At 47.3% G+C, this 19,861-nt stretch overlaps 2 protein-coding genes across 11 annotated transcripts in view; both read left to right on the forward strand.

The window, feature by feature from the left end:
* The window catches only part of SGF29 (SAGA complex associated factor 29), a 36,423-nt gene that overhangs the window by 10,104 nt on the left and 6,458 nt on the right, over positions 1–19,861 (forward strand). For 5 of the 10 annotated variants that reach the window (XR_010337381.1, XR_010337382.1, XR_010337383.1 and 2 more), the window contains exons 2-6: positions 11,387–11,474; positions 13,277–13,366; positions 16,164–16,222; positions 17,079–17,154; positions 17,829–17,901. Coding sequence is in view for 2 of the 10 variants with exons in the window: in XM_064362612.1 (XP_064218682.1) it covers positions 11,429–11,474; positions 13,277–13,366; positions 16,164–16,222; positions 17,079–17,154; positions 17,829–17,901 (344 nt within the window). In the remaining 8 variants the exon portion in view is untranslated. Of the gene's footprint in view, positions 1–11,386; positions 11,529–13,276; positions 13,367–16,163; positions 16,223–17,078; positions 17,155–17,828; positions 17,902–19,861 lie in introns of those variants that run through there. The other 5 variants (XR_010337385.1, XR_010337389.1, XM_021672343.2 and 2 more) reach the window with 3 other exon arrangements.
* Positions 14,229–15,185, forward strand: LOC105710935 (proteasome subunit alpha type-7-like). The gene has a single exon (XM_064362617.1). It carries the CDS (start codon positions 14,307–14,309, stop codon positions 15,051–15,053), a length of 747 nt encoding a protein of 248 aa, XP_064218687.1. The 5' UTR covers positions 14,229–14,306; the 3' UTR covers positions 15,054–15,185.

Raw genomic sequence — 19,861 nt, forward strand, 5'->3', positions numbered from 1 at the left:
AAAGGGCGTGTGTGCTCTGATTGTGGTTATTTAACATTTACAGAGGTGGATACAAAATGAAAATCACTTGAGGTTGTTGGGATTTGCTTTAAAACATGCTTTCATGTTGTACTTTTCTTTTTTCAAGACGGAGTTTTGCTCTTGTTGCCCTGGCTGGAGTGCAATGGCGTGATCTCAGCTCACTGCAGCTTCCACCTCTGGAGTTCAAGCGATTCTCCTGCCTCAGCCTCTTAATTAGCTGGGATTACAGGCATGCACAACCACGCCCAGCTAATTTTGTATTTTTAGTAGAGGCAGAGTTTCTCCATGTTGGTCAGGCTGGTCTCGAACTCTTAACCTCAAGTGATCCACCCTCCTCAGCCTCCCAAAGTACTGGGATTACAGGTGTGAGCCACTGTGCCCAGCTAATGTTGTACTTTTCTTTTACTTTAATTAGAGAAAAAAGGCAGATAGTTGGAAACAGAGGGGTGACCAGAGTGCTCTGGGGAGGCAGAGGTACTATAATAACTGTTGGTAGCCAGGGAGGCCCCAAATTAGAGAGGGCATTTGCATAGTAAGAGTGTGTTGCCATTTGCCAGCTATGTGCCGGGGGAAGGGGCGTCAAGGCAGTGGGCACAGTTGGATGGTCTGCTTTGAGAGTTCATGGCCAATGGGATCCAGGGACAGCAATAGCTTATTATAAAATGAGGTGATTCTGCCAGGCAAGGCACTACCCAGTAGGCACAGTGATCTTTCAGACCATATGGTCAGCTCTGTCTCTGAAAATTTCAATCTCAGTTTCACGAGTGAGTGAGAATGTGTGTGTGTGTGTGTGTGTGTGTGTGTGTGTGTGTGTCTTTGCAAAAGCTTTTATCAGCTACACACCGTTTTTTCTTGTTATATGCTCATGGGATATCTTTGAAGGAATACCCAAGAAAGAACTAGTTGCCCATAGAGATAGGAGATTTCACTATATTGCTAGGGTAGTCTGAGTTTTTTTACTAAGTGCATATATTGTTTACTCAAACTTTTGTGTGTGTACGTGTTTCTAGAGAGAAACAGTTTTATTAACTACCACGTGAGACAGTGATGGGTGATGAGGGGCTAAACTAAAACAATGACAAGTGTGGCAGGAGAGAGGGGGCTGGGTTTCCAGCTTGGGAAACCAGCTGTGCCCTGATGCCGTTAAGCAGCATCTAGAAGGCAGCGCCCGCAGGACAGAAGTGTGAGTGTCTGCGGGGCATCTCGGTGGGGCTATTCAGGAGGCAGTTGGAAGTCTGAGTTGGGAGCCTTGGAAAGAGGTCAGGGTTGATGGCACCAATTTGGAAGTTTAGCCTGAAGCTGATGAGAATGCTTAGGGAGTGTGCAGAGAATGAGAAGAGGATCCCAGAGCGATCTTCCACTGGGGTAGAGGAGGAGGCAGCAAGAAACCAGAATGGTGGTTAGAGGCTGGGGAGCATGGAGCCTGGTGTGTTCGTCAGCATTCTCCAGAGGGACAGAACCAATAGCATATATATACACACACATAGGAGTTTATTAGGGAGAATTGCCTCACACAATTACAAGGTGAAATCCCCCGATAGTCCATCGGCAAGCTGGGGAAAGAGAGAAGCTGGTAGCAGGGTTCCGTCCAAGTCCGCCAGCCTTAAAGCCAGGGAAACCGACAGTGCAGTCCAAGGCCAAAGGCCTGAGAGCCCCTGGGAGGTGCAAGCCTCAGAGTCTAAAGGCCAAAGAACCTGGAGTCTGATGTCCAAGGGCAGGAGATAAGAAGTTATGTGGGGCTGGGTGTGGCAGCTCACACCTGTAATTCCAACACTTTTCAAGGCTGAGGCGGGCGAATCACTTTGGGCTCAGGATTTTAAGACCAGCCTGGGCAACATGGTGAAACCTTGTCTCTACAAAAAATACAAAAACTACCTGGGCGTGATGGTGCACACCTGTAATCTCAGCTACTCAGGAGGCTGAGCCTGGAGAGACAATTGCTTGAACCCAGGAAGCAGAGGTTGCAGTGAACTAAGATTGCACCACTGCATACTAGCCTCGGCAACAGAGTGAGACCCCATCTCAATAAAAAGAGAGAGAGAGTGATGGGGCAAGGTGAGGAGGAAAGGAAATTACATGGTGTGTAGTCAGAGCAGAGCAGTTCAGTGTCAGTATTGATGGAACATAAAATGTGGGATAAAGAGTAATAACAGGTGTTGGGGATAGTGACAGATGGAAGCCGCCTCTTCATGGAGACCTTGTGTCCCGTGTTAAAGGCATGATGTATCCTAGAGGCAGAGGGTTGAAAGCCTGTGGTAGGGCAATGATAGGGTAACACATGTCTTTTAGTTGGATGGTTCTAGGGAGGGGTAGAGGCCAGATGTGTTGGCGATTAAAATATAGGCATAAAGGCATTTGTCCAGGAAGCTGCTGTGTATATTACAGTGAAACGAACCTGTTATGTCCTGAACCAGTGAGTGAAGGATAAAGAGGAATGGATAGAGTCCAGAAATATTGAGGCAGTAAATTAATAATGAGAGTGTTGATTGATTGGACATGGAAATTGAGGGAAAAAGGGGAGTTGAAGATAACTCAGTTCCCAGCATAGGTAGCTGAATGAGTTTTGAAAACAACAGAGAAGGGGCATGCTACCACCGAGGATTTTTGAGAGGAGGGGTGGGTAGGGAGGTGATGACTTTGCCTTTGGACAGATTGATTTTTTTTTTTTTTTTTTTTTTGAGACAGAGTTTTGTTCTTGTTGCCCCGGCTGGAGAGCAATGGCACAATCTTGGCTCACTGCAACCTCCGCCTGCTGGGTTCAAGTGATTCTCCTGCCTCAGCCTCCCGAGTTGCTGGAATTACAGGAGCCTGCAACGACGCCTGGCTGATTTTGTATTTTTAGTAGAGATGGAGTTTCCTCCATGTTGGTCAGGCTGGTCTTGAACTCCCGACCTCAGGTGATCAAAGTGCTGGGAATACAGGTATGAGCCACCATAACCGGGCCAATTTTTAAACCATTATATTGGTGTAATACTCATACCATACAGTTTGCCCATTTAAAGTTCGTTGGCTTTTTTTTTTTTCCCCCAAGATGGAGTTTTTGCTCTTGTTGCCCAGGCTGGAGTACAGTGGCATGATCTTGGCTCACTGCAACCTCTGTCTCCCGGGTTCAAGCAATTCTCCTGCCTCAGCCTCCCAAGTAGCTGGGATTACAGGTGTGCACCACCACGCCTGGATAATTTTTTTGTATTTTTACCAGAGATGGGGTTTCACCATGTTGGCCAGGTCTGGAACTCCTGACCTTGTGATCCGTCCACCTCAGCCTCCCAAAATGTTGGGATTACAGGTGTGACCCATTGCGCCTGGCCACTTCATTGGCTTTTAAAGTATGTTCAATTATAAAGTCATTGCCATAATCCAATTTTAGAATATTTTCTGGACGCAGTAATTTTTTATATTTTTTTAAGGCTTCAACTTCTGTATGATTTTTAAAATATTATTTTTATTATGGAAATTTCTAGCCATACAGAAGTAGGACTGTATAAGGAATATCTGTGTTGAACATAGTAATATGGGGTCTCCTCTGGGTAGAGATGTTCAACCCATGAGTATCTTAGTTCATTTGGATTGCTGTAGCAAAATACCTTAGTCTGGATATTTATAAACAACGGAAACGTATTGCTCACAGTTCTGGAAGTGTCATCCTTGAAACACAGAGCAAGCCCTCACCAGATGCTGAATCTGCTGGCACCATGATCGTGGACTTCCTAGCCTCTAGAGCAGTGCATTTCTGTTGTTTATACATTATCTAGTCTAAAGTATTTTGTTATAGCAGTCAAATGAATTAATACAAATTGGTACCAGAAGTGGGGTGCTGCTATAACAAATACCTGAAGATGTGGAAGTGGCTTTGGAACTAGGTAGCGGGTAGGGGCTTTAAGAGTTTTGATGTTCATACTAGAAAAAGTCTACATTGTCAAGAACAGCATTAAGCACAGATCTGGTTAGGGCACAGGAGGAGAGCTGTGGAGAAAGCCTCAATCTTCTTCTCAGAGATACCCTAAGAGGGCATGCCCAGAATGTTGGTAGAAATATGGATGGCAAAGGCCATCCTGATGAGGTCTCAGATAGAAATGAGGAACATGTTAATGGAAACTGGGGAAAAAGTGATCTTTGTTATAAAGTGGCAAAGAACTTGGCTGATTTGGGTTTGTGTCTGTTGACCTAAAGGGTCAAGCCTAGGCAAAATTAATGTAGAGTTTATTTTGGCCAAGGTTGAGGACTGCAACCTGGGACACACTCAAAGGTTGCCTTGGGAGTGCTCTGTTTGGCCTTTGTGACAAGCAGATTTTTAAAGACAAAAGGGAATGAGGAGTGGGCTCTTACGTAGTTGTTTGACGGGCTGGGCGTGGTGGCTTATACCTGTAACCCCATCACTTTGGGAGGCTGAGGCAAGTGAATCACCTGAGATCAGGTTCGAGACCAGCCTGACCAACATGGTGAAACCCCATCTCTAATAAAAATGCAAAAATTAGCCATGCGTGGTAGCGGGCGCCTCTAAACTCAGCTCCTCAGGAGGCTGAGGCAGGAGAATCGCTTGAACCCAGGAGGTGGAGGTTGCAGTGAGCCGAGATTGTGCTATTTAAGCCTGGGCAACAAGAGCGAAACTCCATCTCAAAAAAAAAAAAAAAAAGTCATTTGACAGGAATTCTCACTGGTTTACAGAGATAACATGAATTAGTGACTGGTTATACACTGTTGAACTATAGGATATGAGAAATTATGGAAAATGCCAATGAATGGCATTTTATGGCTACTTTAGAGTTAGTCAGTCTAGAGCTCACATAGCAAGTGACTTCGTGAGTTAATTATTTAGCTTAAGTGAGCAGTGAGACATGACTACTGTTGCATTTCAGTGCTTCTTTGGGCCTGACAATTAAGGGGGGTGCTCACATTCTTCAGATTAAAAGTTTCTTTTATTTCTCATGTCCTAGTGTTTTGTGGGAGAACTTAAGAGTGATGAAATCAGATATTTGGTGGATGAAGTCTCTAAGCAAAGTGGTGAGGGGGCAGCATGGTTTCTCTTGATGGCTCATAGTAAAATGTAAGAAGAAAGAAACAAATAAAGAAAACCAAAAGGGAAACAGAACTTAAGCATTTGGAAGATTTCAGCATGGCCATGTTGTAAAGAATGAAAAAGTAGGCTGGGCACAATGGCTTACACCTGTAATCCTAGCATTTTGGGAGATCGAGGCAGGCGGATCATTTGAGCTCAGGAGTTCAAGACCAGCCTGGACAACATGGTGCAACCCCGTCTCTACAAAACATTAGCCGGGCATGGTGGCATATGCTTGTGGTCCCAGCTTCTCAGGAGGCGGAGGTGGGAGGATCACTTGAACCTGGGAGATTGAGGCTGCAGTGAGCTGAAATTGCACCAGTGTACTCTAGCCTGGGTGACAGAGTGAGACCCTGTCTCAAAAAAAAGAAAAGGAATAAATGTATTCAGAGAGAATATGAGGGGTGTGGCCAAGCCATCCTTTGATAAGGAGACTAGTATGGATGTGGAAGCCAGGCACTACTCATGTAGACAATGGAAGGACGACCCCCGAAGGCATGTGGGGGCTGTCACCCCCATTACAGACGAGAGCGCAACTGCTCTACTCAGAAACCCACTAAAAATAAGGAAAATAATGATGGAAGGAATCAATGACTCTCCACCTCTAACTTTGAGAACGGGATAGAAAAATGATCCTCAGGCTCCACTCTCAGGAATGGGGTTAGCGCCCTTATGAAAGAGGTCTGAGAGACGTGTGTTGCCCCTTCTGCCATGTTGAGAACTCAGTGAGAAGGTACCATCTTTGAGGCAGAGAGCGACACCGGATATACTGGGGCCTTGATCTTGTATTTCCCAGCCTCCAGAACTGTGAGCAATACATTTCTGTTGTTGGCCAGGTGCCATGGCTCACACTTATAATCTCAGCACTTTGGGAGGCTGAGAAGGGCGGATCACAAGGTCAAGAGATTGAGACCATCCTGGCCAAGATGGTGAAACCCCGTCTCTATTAAAAATACAAAAATTAGTCGGACATGGTGGCATGTGCCTGTAGTCCCAGCTACTCAGGAGGCTGAGGCAGGAGAATCGCTTGAACCAAGAGGCGGAGGTTGTAGTAGGCCAAGATCACACCACTGCATTCCAGCCTAGCAGCAGAGCGAGACTCTGTCTCATAAATAAACAAAATAAAATTATTTTAAATATAAAATTAGCCAGGTGTGGTGGCACACACCTGTGATCCCAGCTACTTGGAAGGCTGAAGCAGGAGAATCGCTTGAACCGGTAGGCAGAGGTTGCAGTGAGCCAAGATCCCGCCATTGCACTCCAGCCTGGACAACGAGAGTGAAACTTCATCTAAAAAAAAAAAGTAAATAAATAAATTTCTGTTGTTTGTAAATTTCCAAGTCTGTGGTATTTTGTTATAGCAGCCTGAACTAAGACAATGACGATAGAAAATTCTGAATCTTTGAGAAGCCCTCTGGGCTGGGGATCGATTTGGAAGTCGGTACCATGTAGTTCATAGTTGATGCGGTAGTTTGCAGAAGTCAAGGAAAGCCTATACTTTAAGAAAAAGGTTTGGAAGAGTCAATGTAAGGAAATTCAAAGTGGCCCTAACTGTGGAGTTGGGAGTCAGAGAAGAAGGGAGCTAGGGTGAGAAGTAGTCAAAATTAGAAAAGTTTCTTCTAAGCCCCTGACGCTACTGAGTGGTGATTGATTATTGATGACAGCAGAGATTTCCGTTCTTGCCCGAATTGCTGCTAGTGTGTTGGGGAAGAAAGATACACCAACAGCAGCTGACTAGAATGTCAGTTTCTTCTTTTTTTATTTTTATTTTTTGAGACAGAGTTTCGCTTTTGTCGCCCAGGCTGGAGCACGGTGGCGTGATCTCGGCTCACGGTAACCTCCGCCTCTAGGGTTCAAACAATTCCCCTGCCTCAGCCGCCCAAGTAGCTGGGATTACAGGCAACCATCATCACGCCTGGCTAATTTTTGTTTTTTTGGGGTTTTTTTGGGGGGTGGGGATGGAGTCTCACTCTTTCACCTAGGCTGAAGTGCAATGGCGTGGTCTAGGCTCACTGCAACCTCCGCCTCCTGGGTTCAAGCAATTCTCATGCCTCAGGCTCCCGAGTAGCTGGGATTACAGGCATGCACCACAGGTCTGGCTAATTTTCGCATTTTTAGTAGAGATGGGGTTTCATCGTATTGGTCAGGCTAGTCTTGAACTCCTGACCTCAGGTGATCCACCCACCTTGGCTTCCCAAAGTGCTGAGATTACAGGCATGAGCCACCGCGCCCAGCCTTATTTTTGTATTCTTATTAGAGTCAGGGTTTCACCATGTTGACCAGGCTCGTCTCTAACTCCTGACCTCAGGTGATCCACCTGCCTCAGCCTCCCAAAGTGCTGGGATTACAAGCGTGAGGCACTGCGCCCAGTAGAAGGCTAGTTTCTAAATGTATGTTGCAGAGTCCGTGTCGGTTCCAGGAAGAGTCAAGCAAGAGAAAAGTGTGGCTTCTTTAGGACTAGTAGGTAAGTGCAGCCTTGAGCCAGAAGGGAAAGGGCTTTGCAGGTAGTAGCGGGCAGGCAGCAAGTTCACGTATCTGAGATAGTATCGAGGGGACAGGCCAGAAGGAATGTCAGCTGAGCTGGAGAGACATCGCTGGGTATGATCCAGCGCTACAGCCTCTCTCTCACTGTGCCTGCCTCCTCTCACACAGCCCCCTCTTCTGTCCTGTCTTCTCAGCATGAAAATCCCCCAGCCACATCATGCTCACGTTCCTTCATGTCACTTTCCTCCATTCAGCACCCCCGACACCCTCCACCACTTGATGTCCTCCCAACCCTACTCCCAGACACAGTAACCTACATTTACTTTCTACACCCCCTTCTGTGTGTTACCTTCTGTCTCTTCCACCGAAAGTGTTTTCCCCAAGGTCCTCAGTGACTTCCTCAGCTTCGGGAGACCCCTCGGAGTCCTCTTCTGTGGCATTTGGTGCTGCTAATCATCCCTTCTGTGACTTTTCTTTGGTGGACATACAGATTGGGAGATGGCACCACACAGCGGGGAAGTGGGGGTGAGGACCTGGGGTGTGTGGGAGGTGGCCAGGCTCCAGCCTGGAGGGGGAGCTGGAGGCGAGTGGCCCTCGAACTGCGAGGAGGGAGGCCCTGAAACCAGAGGAGATTGGGACGTCAAGAGGCTGCGTCAGAAGAAGCAGAGAAGGCACTCACGCTTCCCCTGCAGAGGCTGTTGGCTCTCTTGATGAGAGGCTGGTGAGGACAGAGCTCGAGAAGTGGGTTGGAAAGTGAAGTGGGGACAAGGAAGCAGCAGCGCATCCCTGCACAATTTAGGGAAGAAGTTCTGCCGGAAAGAGAAACAGAGGTGGGGGACCTTTGGAGGGGTTCGGAAGCTCTTGTGTTTTTTCAAGATGCGCTCTCCTAAAGTAAGCTTGTTCACTGGTAGAGGAGAAAGGATGATCCGACAGTCAGAGGGGAGATGGGGTTCAGAACACAAATGAGTGACCATTTTTTGCCCCCTTAGGGCGAAGGCAGAGATGACAGGCATTGCTTTACAGAGCTTGTAGTTTTGATGGTGGGAATAAAGTCTCTGGCTTCCCTTGCGAGTGAACTAGGAATCTCAGATATCAGCTAATAGGACCCAGGCCTGGGTCTAAGGGCAGCAGCAAGGAGGAGGAGCGGGAAGGTTTGAAGTATGCTAAGGGGAGGCTGCCGTGTGACCTGGCCGCGTGGTTGCAGCGCCTCTCGCTGTCTGTGACAGGACCATGTAAAGTAAAACCCCCTGTCCAGTGGTGGGGCTGTTAATGGGGCTCAGGTGCAGGCATGTGGAAGGCGGGCCACTGATTTTGTTATGAGTGGAAGGTATCTGGGTTACCAGCAGCAGATCTGAACGAGTTTGCAGCAGCCACACTTCTTGCCTGTTAATAATTTGACTGAGTGGCACAAGGCAGAAAAAGAGGCCGAGGCAAGTTTCAGATCAGGAGTGGAAGTTCATTAAGAAGCTTTGGAACAGGAAAGAAAGGAGACCCAAGTGGGCACTGAGGTCCAGTGCGGTGTTTAACCTTGATTGTAGGCCATCCTAGGACATTCTAGGGTCAAAGCTGGCCCCTTGCCCGTGATTCTTCCCTTAGGGTGAGCTGCCTGCATGCACAGTGCACTCCTTACCCTTGGGAGGTGAGCACGCATAGTGTGTGTAGGAAGTTGTACGGGTGCCCTTCTAAGGCTTTCTTCCCTGTTCTGGTGATGTGCCCCCGGGAGGTCATGCGCTGCCATTTGGTCTCTTAATGTGCATGCCCAGGAAGTGGCATCTCCCTGGTGTCTGCATTCATTGAACACTTTAGTGCATCAGGTGTGGACCATCAGGAAATGGCCTCTCTCTGGTACCGGCTGCCAATTTATCACTTTTAGAGAGGCAATGTGATAATTGCCAAACCATCACCCAACTTTCCTAGTGGGTAGGGGAGAGCCCTCTCCTGCCCCGCTCATGCCTGTCTAACTCCCTTATAACAGTTTCAGCCAAGATTCCTGCTTTGGCAGGAGAGAATAACCCTTTCTGTGCCAATCGACACCTTCCTTATCTCTCTACTGAGCTTGAATCTTCTGTCCACACCTTCGCTTTCTTTGTTCTGGCTCACTGGGGTTCTTTCCCTTTTCCTCACTTAGCAGATAATCTCTAGCCTCATCAGTTCCCAAGACTTTAGCAACAACCTTCGTGCTGATCATTCTCAGATTTATCCACTCCCAATCTTTGATCTAAACTCCAGTTTTATTCTTTTGTGTGGTTTTAGCTAATGCAGCTAGGGAGGCTAAAGCAACATCATCCTGGATGCTAATGCATCGTGTTGACTTCTGATTAATTCCAGTTCTGGGAAGGACTCCCAAGGTTTCCAGTTTGTCTCTTGTTCCTTGTGGTCAATAGATCTTTACCGTAAATCCTGCCTGGGGTCATACAGCCTTGATGTTATCGTACTTCAGTTGTCCGGTGTGTCCCTTCCGAACCACCCCTTCCCTATGGTATACAGGCCCTGAGGGTAGTGGCACCAGGATCCACCATCTGCTCTCACCGCCACGTCGAGACACAGATGTAGCTTCTGTTCCTAGGTCTCTAAATGTTTCTAAGGGAATATGTTCTTCTCTAGATGACAGTGCGTTATGTAAAGCTGTGGTGGTATAAGTGTCGTACATGTGAGACAACATAGATCGATATCACAAGCAACCAAAAGAAAAAGAAATTGGACTTGATAAAAATTAAAACCATTTGCTTCTAAGGACACAACTCAATAATAAGACAACTGGCCGGACGCGGTAGCTCACACCTATAATCCCGGCACTTTGGGAGGCCGAGGTGGGCAGATCACCTGAGGTCAGGAGTTTGAGACCAGCCTGGCCAACATGGTGAAGCCCTATCTCTACTAAAAAAAAAAAAAAATACAAAGAAAACATGCCCATACAAAAACTTGCACATGACGCTCATAGCAGCATGATTCATAATAGCCAAAAAAATGGACATAACCTGATGTCCGTCAGTTCATGAATTGATATATAAAATGTGTTATAGCAAAACAATGGAATATTAGTTGGTAATAAAAAGCAAGTGTAGGCCTGGCATGGTGGCTCATGCCTGTAATCCCAGCACTTTGGGAGGCCAAGATGGGTGGATCACCCAAGGTCAGGAGTTCAAGACCAGCCTGGCTAACATGGCAAAACGCGGTCTCTACTGAAAATACAAAAATTAGCCGGGCGGCGCACACGTGTAGTCCCAGCTACTCAGGAGGTTGAGACAGGAGAAGGACTTGAAGCCGAGAGCCAGAGGTGGCCGTGAGCTGAGATCGTGCCACTGCACTCCAGCCTGGGCGACAGACCGAGACTCCGTCTCATTAAAAAAAAATAAAGTGCAGACTATGCAAATTGAAAGAGACAGAAAGTAAATAATATTTGCCTGGGGATGGGGTGGCCATGTACCATGTATTTAAAGTGTGCAACTCATTGGTTTTTAGTATATTCAGAATTGTGCAACCATCGGCACAATTTTAGAACATTTTCATCACCTGGCCAAAAAAAAAAAAACAAAACCATACCCATTAACTGTCACTGTCTTTTCCCCTAACCCTTCCCACCCAGCTTCCAATGGATTTGGCTATTCTGGATATTTCATGTAAATGGAAACATACAATATGTGGTTCCATGACTGCAGCTTCTTTCACTTAGCATAATGTTTTCAACGTTCATTCATGTCATAGCATGTCTCACTACTTCTTTTCTTTTTATTAGCAAGTAATATTCCACTCTGGATATCACACTTTATGCATTCATACAGTTTCTCTACATCCTTCCCAACTCTTGTCTCTTTTTTATTGTAGGTGTGAAGTGGTGTCTTCGGTGGTTTTGACTTGCATTTCCCAATGGCTAAGGATACGGAGCATCTTGTCATGTGCTTGGTGGTCATTTGTATGTCTTTTTTGGAGAACTGTGCATTCAGATCATTTTTGTATGTGGGCTGAGGTAGGGAACCAGATGCGTTCTTTTACATGTGGATATTCAGTTGTCCCAGTAATATTTGTCGAAAAGATTATTCTTTTCCCACTAATTCGTCTTGACCCCCTTGTTGAAAATTATTCGGCCATTTTTGGTCTCTCAGTTCTGTTCCATTGAACTAGATGTCTGTCTTTATGCCAGTACCACGCCATCTTGATTACTGTAGCCTTTTTTTTTTTAAGTCAAAACATTTACAAAGTGGAAGTGGGGCCTCGCTGTGTTGCCCAGGCTTGTCTGGACCTCTGGCTGCAAGCGATCCTTCTGCCTCAGCCTCCCAAAGTGCTGGGATTAGACACATGAGCCTCTGGGCCTGGCCACAATTGATTTTTGTTTATTGATCTTGTATCCTGCAACTTTGCAATTAGATCTAACCTTGTTCTTAGTGCTAATAGTTGTTTAGTGGATTCCTTAGGGTTTTCTGTATACAAGGTCATGTCACTTGCAAATAGAAATAGCTGTACTTCTTCCTTTCCAATCTGGATGCCTTTTAGTTCATCTTACTGCCTCATCGCCTTGGCTAGTGCCTCCAGGACAGTGTTGACTAGAAATGACAAGCACCTGTGCTCGTCTTTCCTGACTTAGGAGAAAGCTTTTAGTCTTTCACCTTTAAGCCTGATGTTAGTTGTGTGTTTTTCATAGATGCCCTTCATCAAGTTGAGGAAGTTCCCCTCTATTCCTAGTTTGCATGTTATTATACTTTCAGCAGCAGAGCCTATAAGAAGATACAAATAAATACATGGGGAGAGGTTCACAGTTTGTTAAGTGAGGGGAAGAGTTTACTCCAGTGTGAATCTGATCTCTGTGGGTAGGAGGATGTGTTAGTTGAACAGTTTTTTTTTTTTTTTGAGATGGAGTCATGCTCTGTCACCCAGGCTGGAGTACAGTGACATGATCTCGGCTCACTGCAACCTCCGCCTCCCGGGTTCAAGCAATTCTCCTCAGCCTCAGCCTCCCAAGTAGCTGGGACTACGCGCCACCACGCCCAGCTAATTTTTGTATTTTTAGTAGAGACGGGGTTTCACCATGTTGGCCAGGATGGTCTCGATCTCTTGACCTCGTGACCCACCCACCTTGGCCTCCCAAAGTGCTGGGATTACAGGCATGTGTCTCTCCCAGCTGGTTAGGTGGATGCCAGCAGTACTTGGGATCCCTTGGCTTTCAGCAGTCCAAGTCCCATCTCTGCCTCTGTCCCCACCTGGCTGTGTGTCTGGATTAAGGGCACACCCTATTCTATGACCTTATCTTAGTGACATCTTAAATACTTCTGTAAAGATCCTAATTCCCAGCGAGGTTACATTCCAGGTACCTCGGTTAGGACTACAGTGTATCTTATTATTATTATTATTGTTTAAAGAGTTAGGGTGTCACTCTGTCATGCAGGCTGGAGTGCAATAGCTCACTGCAGCCTCAACCTCCTAGGCCCTAGTGATCCACTCACCTCAGCTTCTCAGATAGCTGGGACTACAGGTCCCACCTTGCTGGGCTACGTTTTTAATTTTTTTTTTTTTTTTTTTTTTTTTTGTAAATACGGGATCTCACTATGTTGCCCAGGGTGGTCTTGAACTCCTGGCCCCAAGCAGTCTGCCCGCCTTGGCCTCCCAAAGTTCTGGGATTACAGGTGTGAGCCTCCCAGCCAAATGTATCTTTTGAGAGGGCACAGTTCAGCCCACAGCAGCCACTAACAGAGTTCTCTTCTGTCCTCACTCCCCCACCAGGCACCCCTGTAGACAATGGCCCTCGTGTCTGCCGATTCCCGAATTGCAGAACTTCTTACAGAACTCCATCAGCTGATCAAGCAAACCCAGGTAAAAAGTCACCACCCTCCACTCTCAGATGGGAAAACAGGCTTTGATGCACTGAGCTGTGAAGTGGGGTGGCATTTGTGTTCAGAGAGATTGGACACGCAGGAACCAAGATGATGTCATAAAGATGAGAGGAGGGGAATTTGGGGTATGGCTGCAATTCCTCTTGGATTTTCTCCATATACAGGATTTCATGATTGATTTTAACAGCTATCCTGAGATAGAGTTCACATGCCATACGATGCATCCATTTAAAATGTATAATCCAGTGGTTTTTCGCAACTCACAGAGCTGTGCAATCATTACCATGATCAATTTCAGAACATTTTTAGCACCCAACAAAAATGCCCCATATCTTTTCCTTCCACCCCATTAATCCAGGCAAACAAAAACACATTTTTTTTTTCAGACAGAATCTCACTGTGTCATCCAGGCTGGAGTGCAGTGGCACGATCTTGGCTCACTGCACCCTCTGCCTCCTGGGTTTAAGCGATTCTCCTGCATCAGCCTCCCGAGTAGCTGGGCTTACAGGCACACACCACCATGTCCAGCTAATTGTTTTTGTGTTTTTAGTAGAGACGGGGTTTTACCATGTTGGCTATCTCTACTAAAAATACAAAAATTAGCCGGGTATGGTGGCTGGTGCCTGTAATCCCAGCCACTCAGGAGGCTGAGACAGGAGAATGACTTGAACCTGGGAGACAGAGGTTGCAGTGAGCCAAGATCGTACCTGGGCAACAAGAGTGAAACTCTGTCTCAAAGATCTAGCCTGGGCGACAAGAGTGAAACTCTGTCTCAAAAAATGAATGAATAGGCAGCGCAGATCACGGCGCCGAGGGCGGGGGGCTGGCGTAGTGGCGCCGGGAGTTGCAGGCTCGTGCGGGCCGTGAGTGTGCGCTTTTGAGAGCCGCGGTGGAAGGTGCTCGGCCGCCCCCCCGCCGGCATGAGCTACGACCGCGCCATCACCGTCTTCTCGCCCGACGGCCACCTCTTCCAAGTGGAGTACGCGCAGGAGGCCGTCAAAAAGGGTTCGACCGCGGTTGGTGTTCGAGGAAGAGACATTGTTGTTCTTGGTGTGGAGAAGAAGTCAGTGGCCAAACTGCAGGATGAAAGAACAGTGCGGAAGATCTGCGCTTTGGATGACAATGTCTGCATGGCCTTTGCAGGCCTCACCGCCGATGCGAGGATAGTCATCAATAGGGCCCGGGTGGAGTGCCAGAGCCACCGGCTGACCGTGGAGGACCCGGTCACTGTGGAGTACATCACCCGCTACATCGCCAGTCTGAAGCAGCGTTACACACAGAGCAATGAGCGCAGGCCGTTTGGCATCTCTGCCCTCATTGTGGGTTTCGACTTTGATGGCACTCCTAGACTCTATCAGACTGACCCCTCGGGCACATACCATGCCTGGAAGGCCAATGCCATAGGCAGAGGCGCCAAGTCAGTGCGTGAGTTCCTGGAGAAGAACTATACTGATGAAGCCATTGAAACAGACGATCTGACCATTAAGCTGGTGATCAAGGCACTCCTGGAAGTGGTTCAGTCAGGTGGCAAAAACATTGAACTTGCTGTCATGAGGCGAGATCAACCCCTCAGGATTTTAAATCCTGAAGAAATTGAGAAATATGTTGCTGAAATTGAAAAAGAAAAAGAAGAAAACGAAAAGAAGAAACAAAAGAAAGCATCGTGATGAATAAAATGTCTTTGCTTGTAATAATTTTTAAATTCAAATCAATCATGGATGAGTCTCAATGATGTGTTCCATTCCATTTATTCACACTGAGTGTCCTGCAATAAACTTCTGTATTTAAAAAAAAAAAAATGAATGAATAAATAAATGAAAAAAAAGATACTGGCAGATTATGCGTTCCATTCAGTCATCCACAGTTAGACCTGTTTATCATCATCCCGTATAACCAGGGTATCCCTCAGACGACTGCCGCTGGGTTCCCAGACTCCCATCTCACCTGTCAACTTCTGAAAGCAGGCATGGTCCTGCCAGATGCATGGCTTCGCCCTTTCTGGCATCCATGTAACTGATCTAAGAGATGGCATTCTCTTACTCTGAGCCTCTCTTGAGGTCTGAATACAATACTGTATTTCCCTCATTGCATAACCCATTTAATTTGTTCTGTTAAGTTGGCTACTATTTCTCCTCTCCATTTGTGATTGGTTTTCACCCAAACTTTTCCACCTTTGGAAGGGATGTTAGCGCCAGGTGCGGTGGTGTGTGCCTGTAGTCCCAGCTACTCGGGAGGCTGAGGTGGGAGGATCGCTTGAGCCCAGGAGTTCTGGGCTGTACTGCTTAATGCCCATTGGGTGTCTGCACTAAGTTTGGCATCAATATGATGACCTCCCGGGAGTGGGGGGCCACCAGGTTGCCTAAGGAGAGGTGAACTGGTCCAGGTTGGAAACGGAGCAGGTCAAAACTCCCGTGCAAATCAGTAGTGGGATCGTGCCTGTGAATAGCCATTGCACTGCAGCCTGGGCAACTGAGCAAGACCCCGTCTCTTTAAAAAAAAAAAAAAAAAAGGAAGGGACGTTAGCTTGGGCCACTGTGCTGGTCCAGATTGCAGCGGTAGCAGTACTAGTCTAGCAAGTGTCCCCCCAACCCCAGTCCATTCCTGTTCATATAGGGTGGGATCACATGGGTACACACTATCAGCTGTCTCGAGCACTAGGCAGCCATGTTCACTGTTAACCCTATTTTGCAGGTTGAGGTAAAGGCACAACCCACCTGTTAGGCACTTAAAAATTCTCACATAAAGGCTACAAAGCATAGTCATAATTTTTTGCTTAGGAACCATCCTGATTTCAAGCATCTGCAGTTGCAGCTCTGGTCCCAAGACCACTGATACGGTAGGAATTGCAGCAGCGTTCTTCCCTACCTTTTCTTCCCCACATCAATTGATCATACCTGTATATGTCAGTTTCTGGACTCTGGAACCTGTTCTATTTATGTATATGCCAGTACCACACCATCGTGATTACTGTAGCTTTGCAGTAAATTTTGAAAATGGGAAGTGTGAGTTCTCCAACTTTTTTTTTTTTTTCTCAAGATTGCTTGGGTATAATCTGGGTCCCTTGAATTTCCATATGAATTTTAGAATGAAGTTGTCAATTTCTGCAAAGAAGTCAACTAGAATTTTCATGGGGATTGCACTGACTGTATAGATTGATTTGTCTCTTTGATAAAGGACTATCATTAAAGATATCACTTAAGATGAAACTTTAATGCCTTTTTTTTTTTTTTGAGACAGTCTTGCTTTGTCGCCAGGCGCCAGACTGGAGTGCAGTGGCGCAATCTTGGCTCACTGCAACCTCCACCTCCCAGGTTCAAGCAATTCTCCTGCCTCAACTTCCCGAGTAGCTGGGACTACAGGCGCATACCACCACGCCCAGCTAATTTTTGTATTTTTAGTAGAGATGGGGTTTCACCATGTTGGCCAGGATGGTCTTGAACTCCTAACCTGAAAGTGATTTGCCCACTTTGGCCTATCAAAGTGCTGAGATTATATGCATGAGCCACTGCACCGGGCCCTTTAATGCCTTTTGTAATGCTTTTGCATTAGTCAAAGGAGAAAATCATCTTGAACTTCTACTGGGATTTAGGAAATAAGGGTCATGTTTTGGGATGGGGCCTCTGGCCTGGCTCGTAGGGTGCCGCGGCAGCAGGGAGGGCCTCCGTCATGTCCTGCTGCTCTCCTCCTTACAGGAAGAGCGTTCACGGAGCGAACACAACTTAGTGAACATCCAGAAGACCCACGAGCGGATGCAGACAGAGAACAAGAGTGAGTAGCTGGGCTCAGGAGAGAAAGGGGATGACATGGGGGCGGGGTGGGTGGGTGTGGCCAAGGCTGGGAATTAGGTGGATATTGTATTCAAAGTGGGTTTGCATGTATCTGCATATTCAGAAATGCACTGCTCCTGAGGCAGGAGGGACAGCTTTCCCTTATTCTGGGTGACCTGAAGAACTAAAATCCCTCCACTCTGAGGACTGGAAAGGCAGTGCAATGAGACTGTGTCCAGGGAAAGTTCCCCTTAGAGCGTATAAGCACCCTAGTTTGCTGGTGTTTTCTAGAACAGAGCTTCCTTCCCAAGCGGCTTCTCCATGTGCCCTGAGGCCCCTTAGGAGGTCAGATCCTGGGGCTGGGGCCTTCCTACTCTGGATAACTCTGAGAATTGTGGTTTCCTGTGTCTTAACAAATGTTTTCTGTGTGTGTCATGATGGGGAGAGGGTAAGACAGTCCTCTCGCAGATGTAGTGATGGCATTTGTACCATATGGAAATGTGGACTCTTGGAGCCTGGGGTATCCGCCTCGGGAGCACTCCTGAGCCAGCAGAGCTCTGACTGTGGCCACAGCCTCTCTATGCCTCCGCAAGTGTGATTCCGGTGCACGGAAGCAGTGCTACACTACTGCGCCTACCCTGGCCCTGCCTCCTTATTCCTCTATTTCCTCTGCAGTTTCTCCCTATTACCGGACAAAGCTGCGTGGCCTCTATACAACCGCCAAGGCCGATGCAGAGGCTGAGTGCAAGTGAGTGCACCCACCCCACCGCTGCTTCCTCCTCACCTGGGCACTGGGCTGCAGGTGCATTTGGACCAAGCCCCCAGCCGGCTTTCCTCCCATGGATAAGCCGATTCATACTCCCAGCCTCTCCCTTAGGTCCCGCCTTCCCTGGAGCCGACTGCTAGGCCCACTCTTTTTGTTACCTCTGCTGCCAACGCCTTTACAGAAGGCAGCAAGGCGTGAGTCAGCGCTGCCATTTACTGGTTCTGTGACCTTGGCAGTCACTTTGGCTGAGACTCAGTCATTAAAATAGGGATATCAGGGGCTAGGTATCTCAAATCTGTAATCACAGCATTACAGAGGTGATTGGGAGGCCGAGGTTAGAGGATCACTTGAGTCCAGGTGTTCAAGACCAGCCTGGGCAACAAAGTGAGACTTTGTCTCTACAAAAAATTTTAAAATTAGCTGAGCATAGTGGCATTTGTCTGTAAGATTGGCTGGAAGGTCAACTCAGATGACCTGAAGGTTTTATGGTTCTAAGATGGAGAAGTTTCACTTCCAGAAAACTGCTGCTTTTAAAATGATCTTAAGGCCAGGCGCAGTGACTCATGCCTGCAATCTTGAGGTGGGCAGATCACCTGAGGTCGGGGGTTCAAGACCGGCCTGGCCGACATGGCTAAACCACGTCTCTACTAAAAATACAAAAATTAGCCAGGTGTGGTGGCACATGCCTGTAATCCCAGCCACTCGGGAGGCTGAGGCAGGAGAACTGCTTGAACCCAGGAGTTGGAGGTTGCAGTGAGCCAAGATCGTGCCACTGCACTCCACCTGGGCGACAGAGCAAGACTCCATCTCAAAAAATAAAAATAAAAAATAAAATGATCTAAAAACATTGTGTTCTTGAATCTCTATAGTGCAACGGCTGTAACTTTAGGAACTTGAACATTACATTCCTCTCCTTGGAGAACACAGTGGTTCTCAAGTCTACCTGTACCAGAGGCTCTGTTTATTTGGGGTGGAGCTCCAACACTGGTATTAGCTGTCTGACATTTCCTCACTAGTAGGATTCAGGGTTTACACTTTTGGCACAGAAGAAATGTCCTTGGTGAGTTATATTAGACAGCAGAAGATACCACCTTTTCCGCTGGTTAAAGTGGTCTTTTCCATGTTTCTCCTGTATCAGATTGCTGCTATTTTCCCTTGTGTGATTGATGGATTGATTAAGACAGTGTCTCACTCTGTTGTCCAGGCTGGAGTGGAGTGGCATGATCATGGCTCACTGCAGCCTCAAACTCCTGGGCTCAAGTGATCCTCCTGCCTCAACCCCCTGAGTAGCTGGGATTACAGGCAAAACACACCACGCCCAGCTAATTTTTTTGTTTTTTGTAGAGATAGAGTTTCGCCATGTTGGCCAGGCTTGGTCTCCAACTCCTGATCTCAAGTGATCCACCTGCCTCCACCTCCCAAAGTGCTGGGATTACAGGCATAAGCCACCGCACCCAGGCCTGCTATGGAAATATTCTTTGGGAATCTGAGATTTAGGAGAAAGAAGCCTGCCTCCAGCAAAGCTCTGTGTTTGCTGCTTCTGCTGGGTTCCTTGAGTTCCTGCCACCCTGGAACCCCCATAAACTAACTTCACAGAAGGCTTCCTGGGGCTGTAAGGCCATGCAGGGGTGCATCCTTTCAGAAAGGAAGAGTTCCTTCCACCCAGCCCTGCTCTGAGTCAGCACCTCTCCCCAGAGTCTCCCCTCCTTTTTCGTGACCCTCGGGCAGACCTGAGGCCCTTGTCCTCCTCATCTCAGGAGGTTGGGGAGAGGCTGCCAGAACAGGGCAGCCCTTCTGCAGGTTTGCCGAAGGCCACTCGCCTGTATCCCTTCCTCTCTGGGACCCTGCGTTCTGTTAGTTTTTGGCCAGCTGCTTCCTATAGTCTTGTTTTTTACGCTTTTAAGACTAAAAAACACATACTGAAGATTTCTAGTTTTCTTTT

The sequence above is a fragment of the Aotus nancymaae genome, unplaced genomic scaffold (genome assembly GCF_030222135.1).
Source record: "Aotus nancymaae isolate 86718 unplaced genomic scaffold, 86718_ANA_hifiasm-v0.15.2.pri h1tg000049l, whole genome shotgun sequence".
NCBI classification, from domain to species: Eukaryota; Metazoa; Chordata; class Mammalia; order Primates; family Aotidae; genus Aotus; species Aotus nancymaae.

Coding starts and splice junctions, on each gene's coding strand:
- LOC105710935 (XM_064362617.1), top strand. CDS start 14,307: ATGAGCTACGACCGCGCCATCACCGTCTTCTCGCCCGACGGCCACCTC.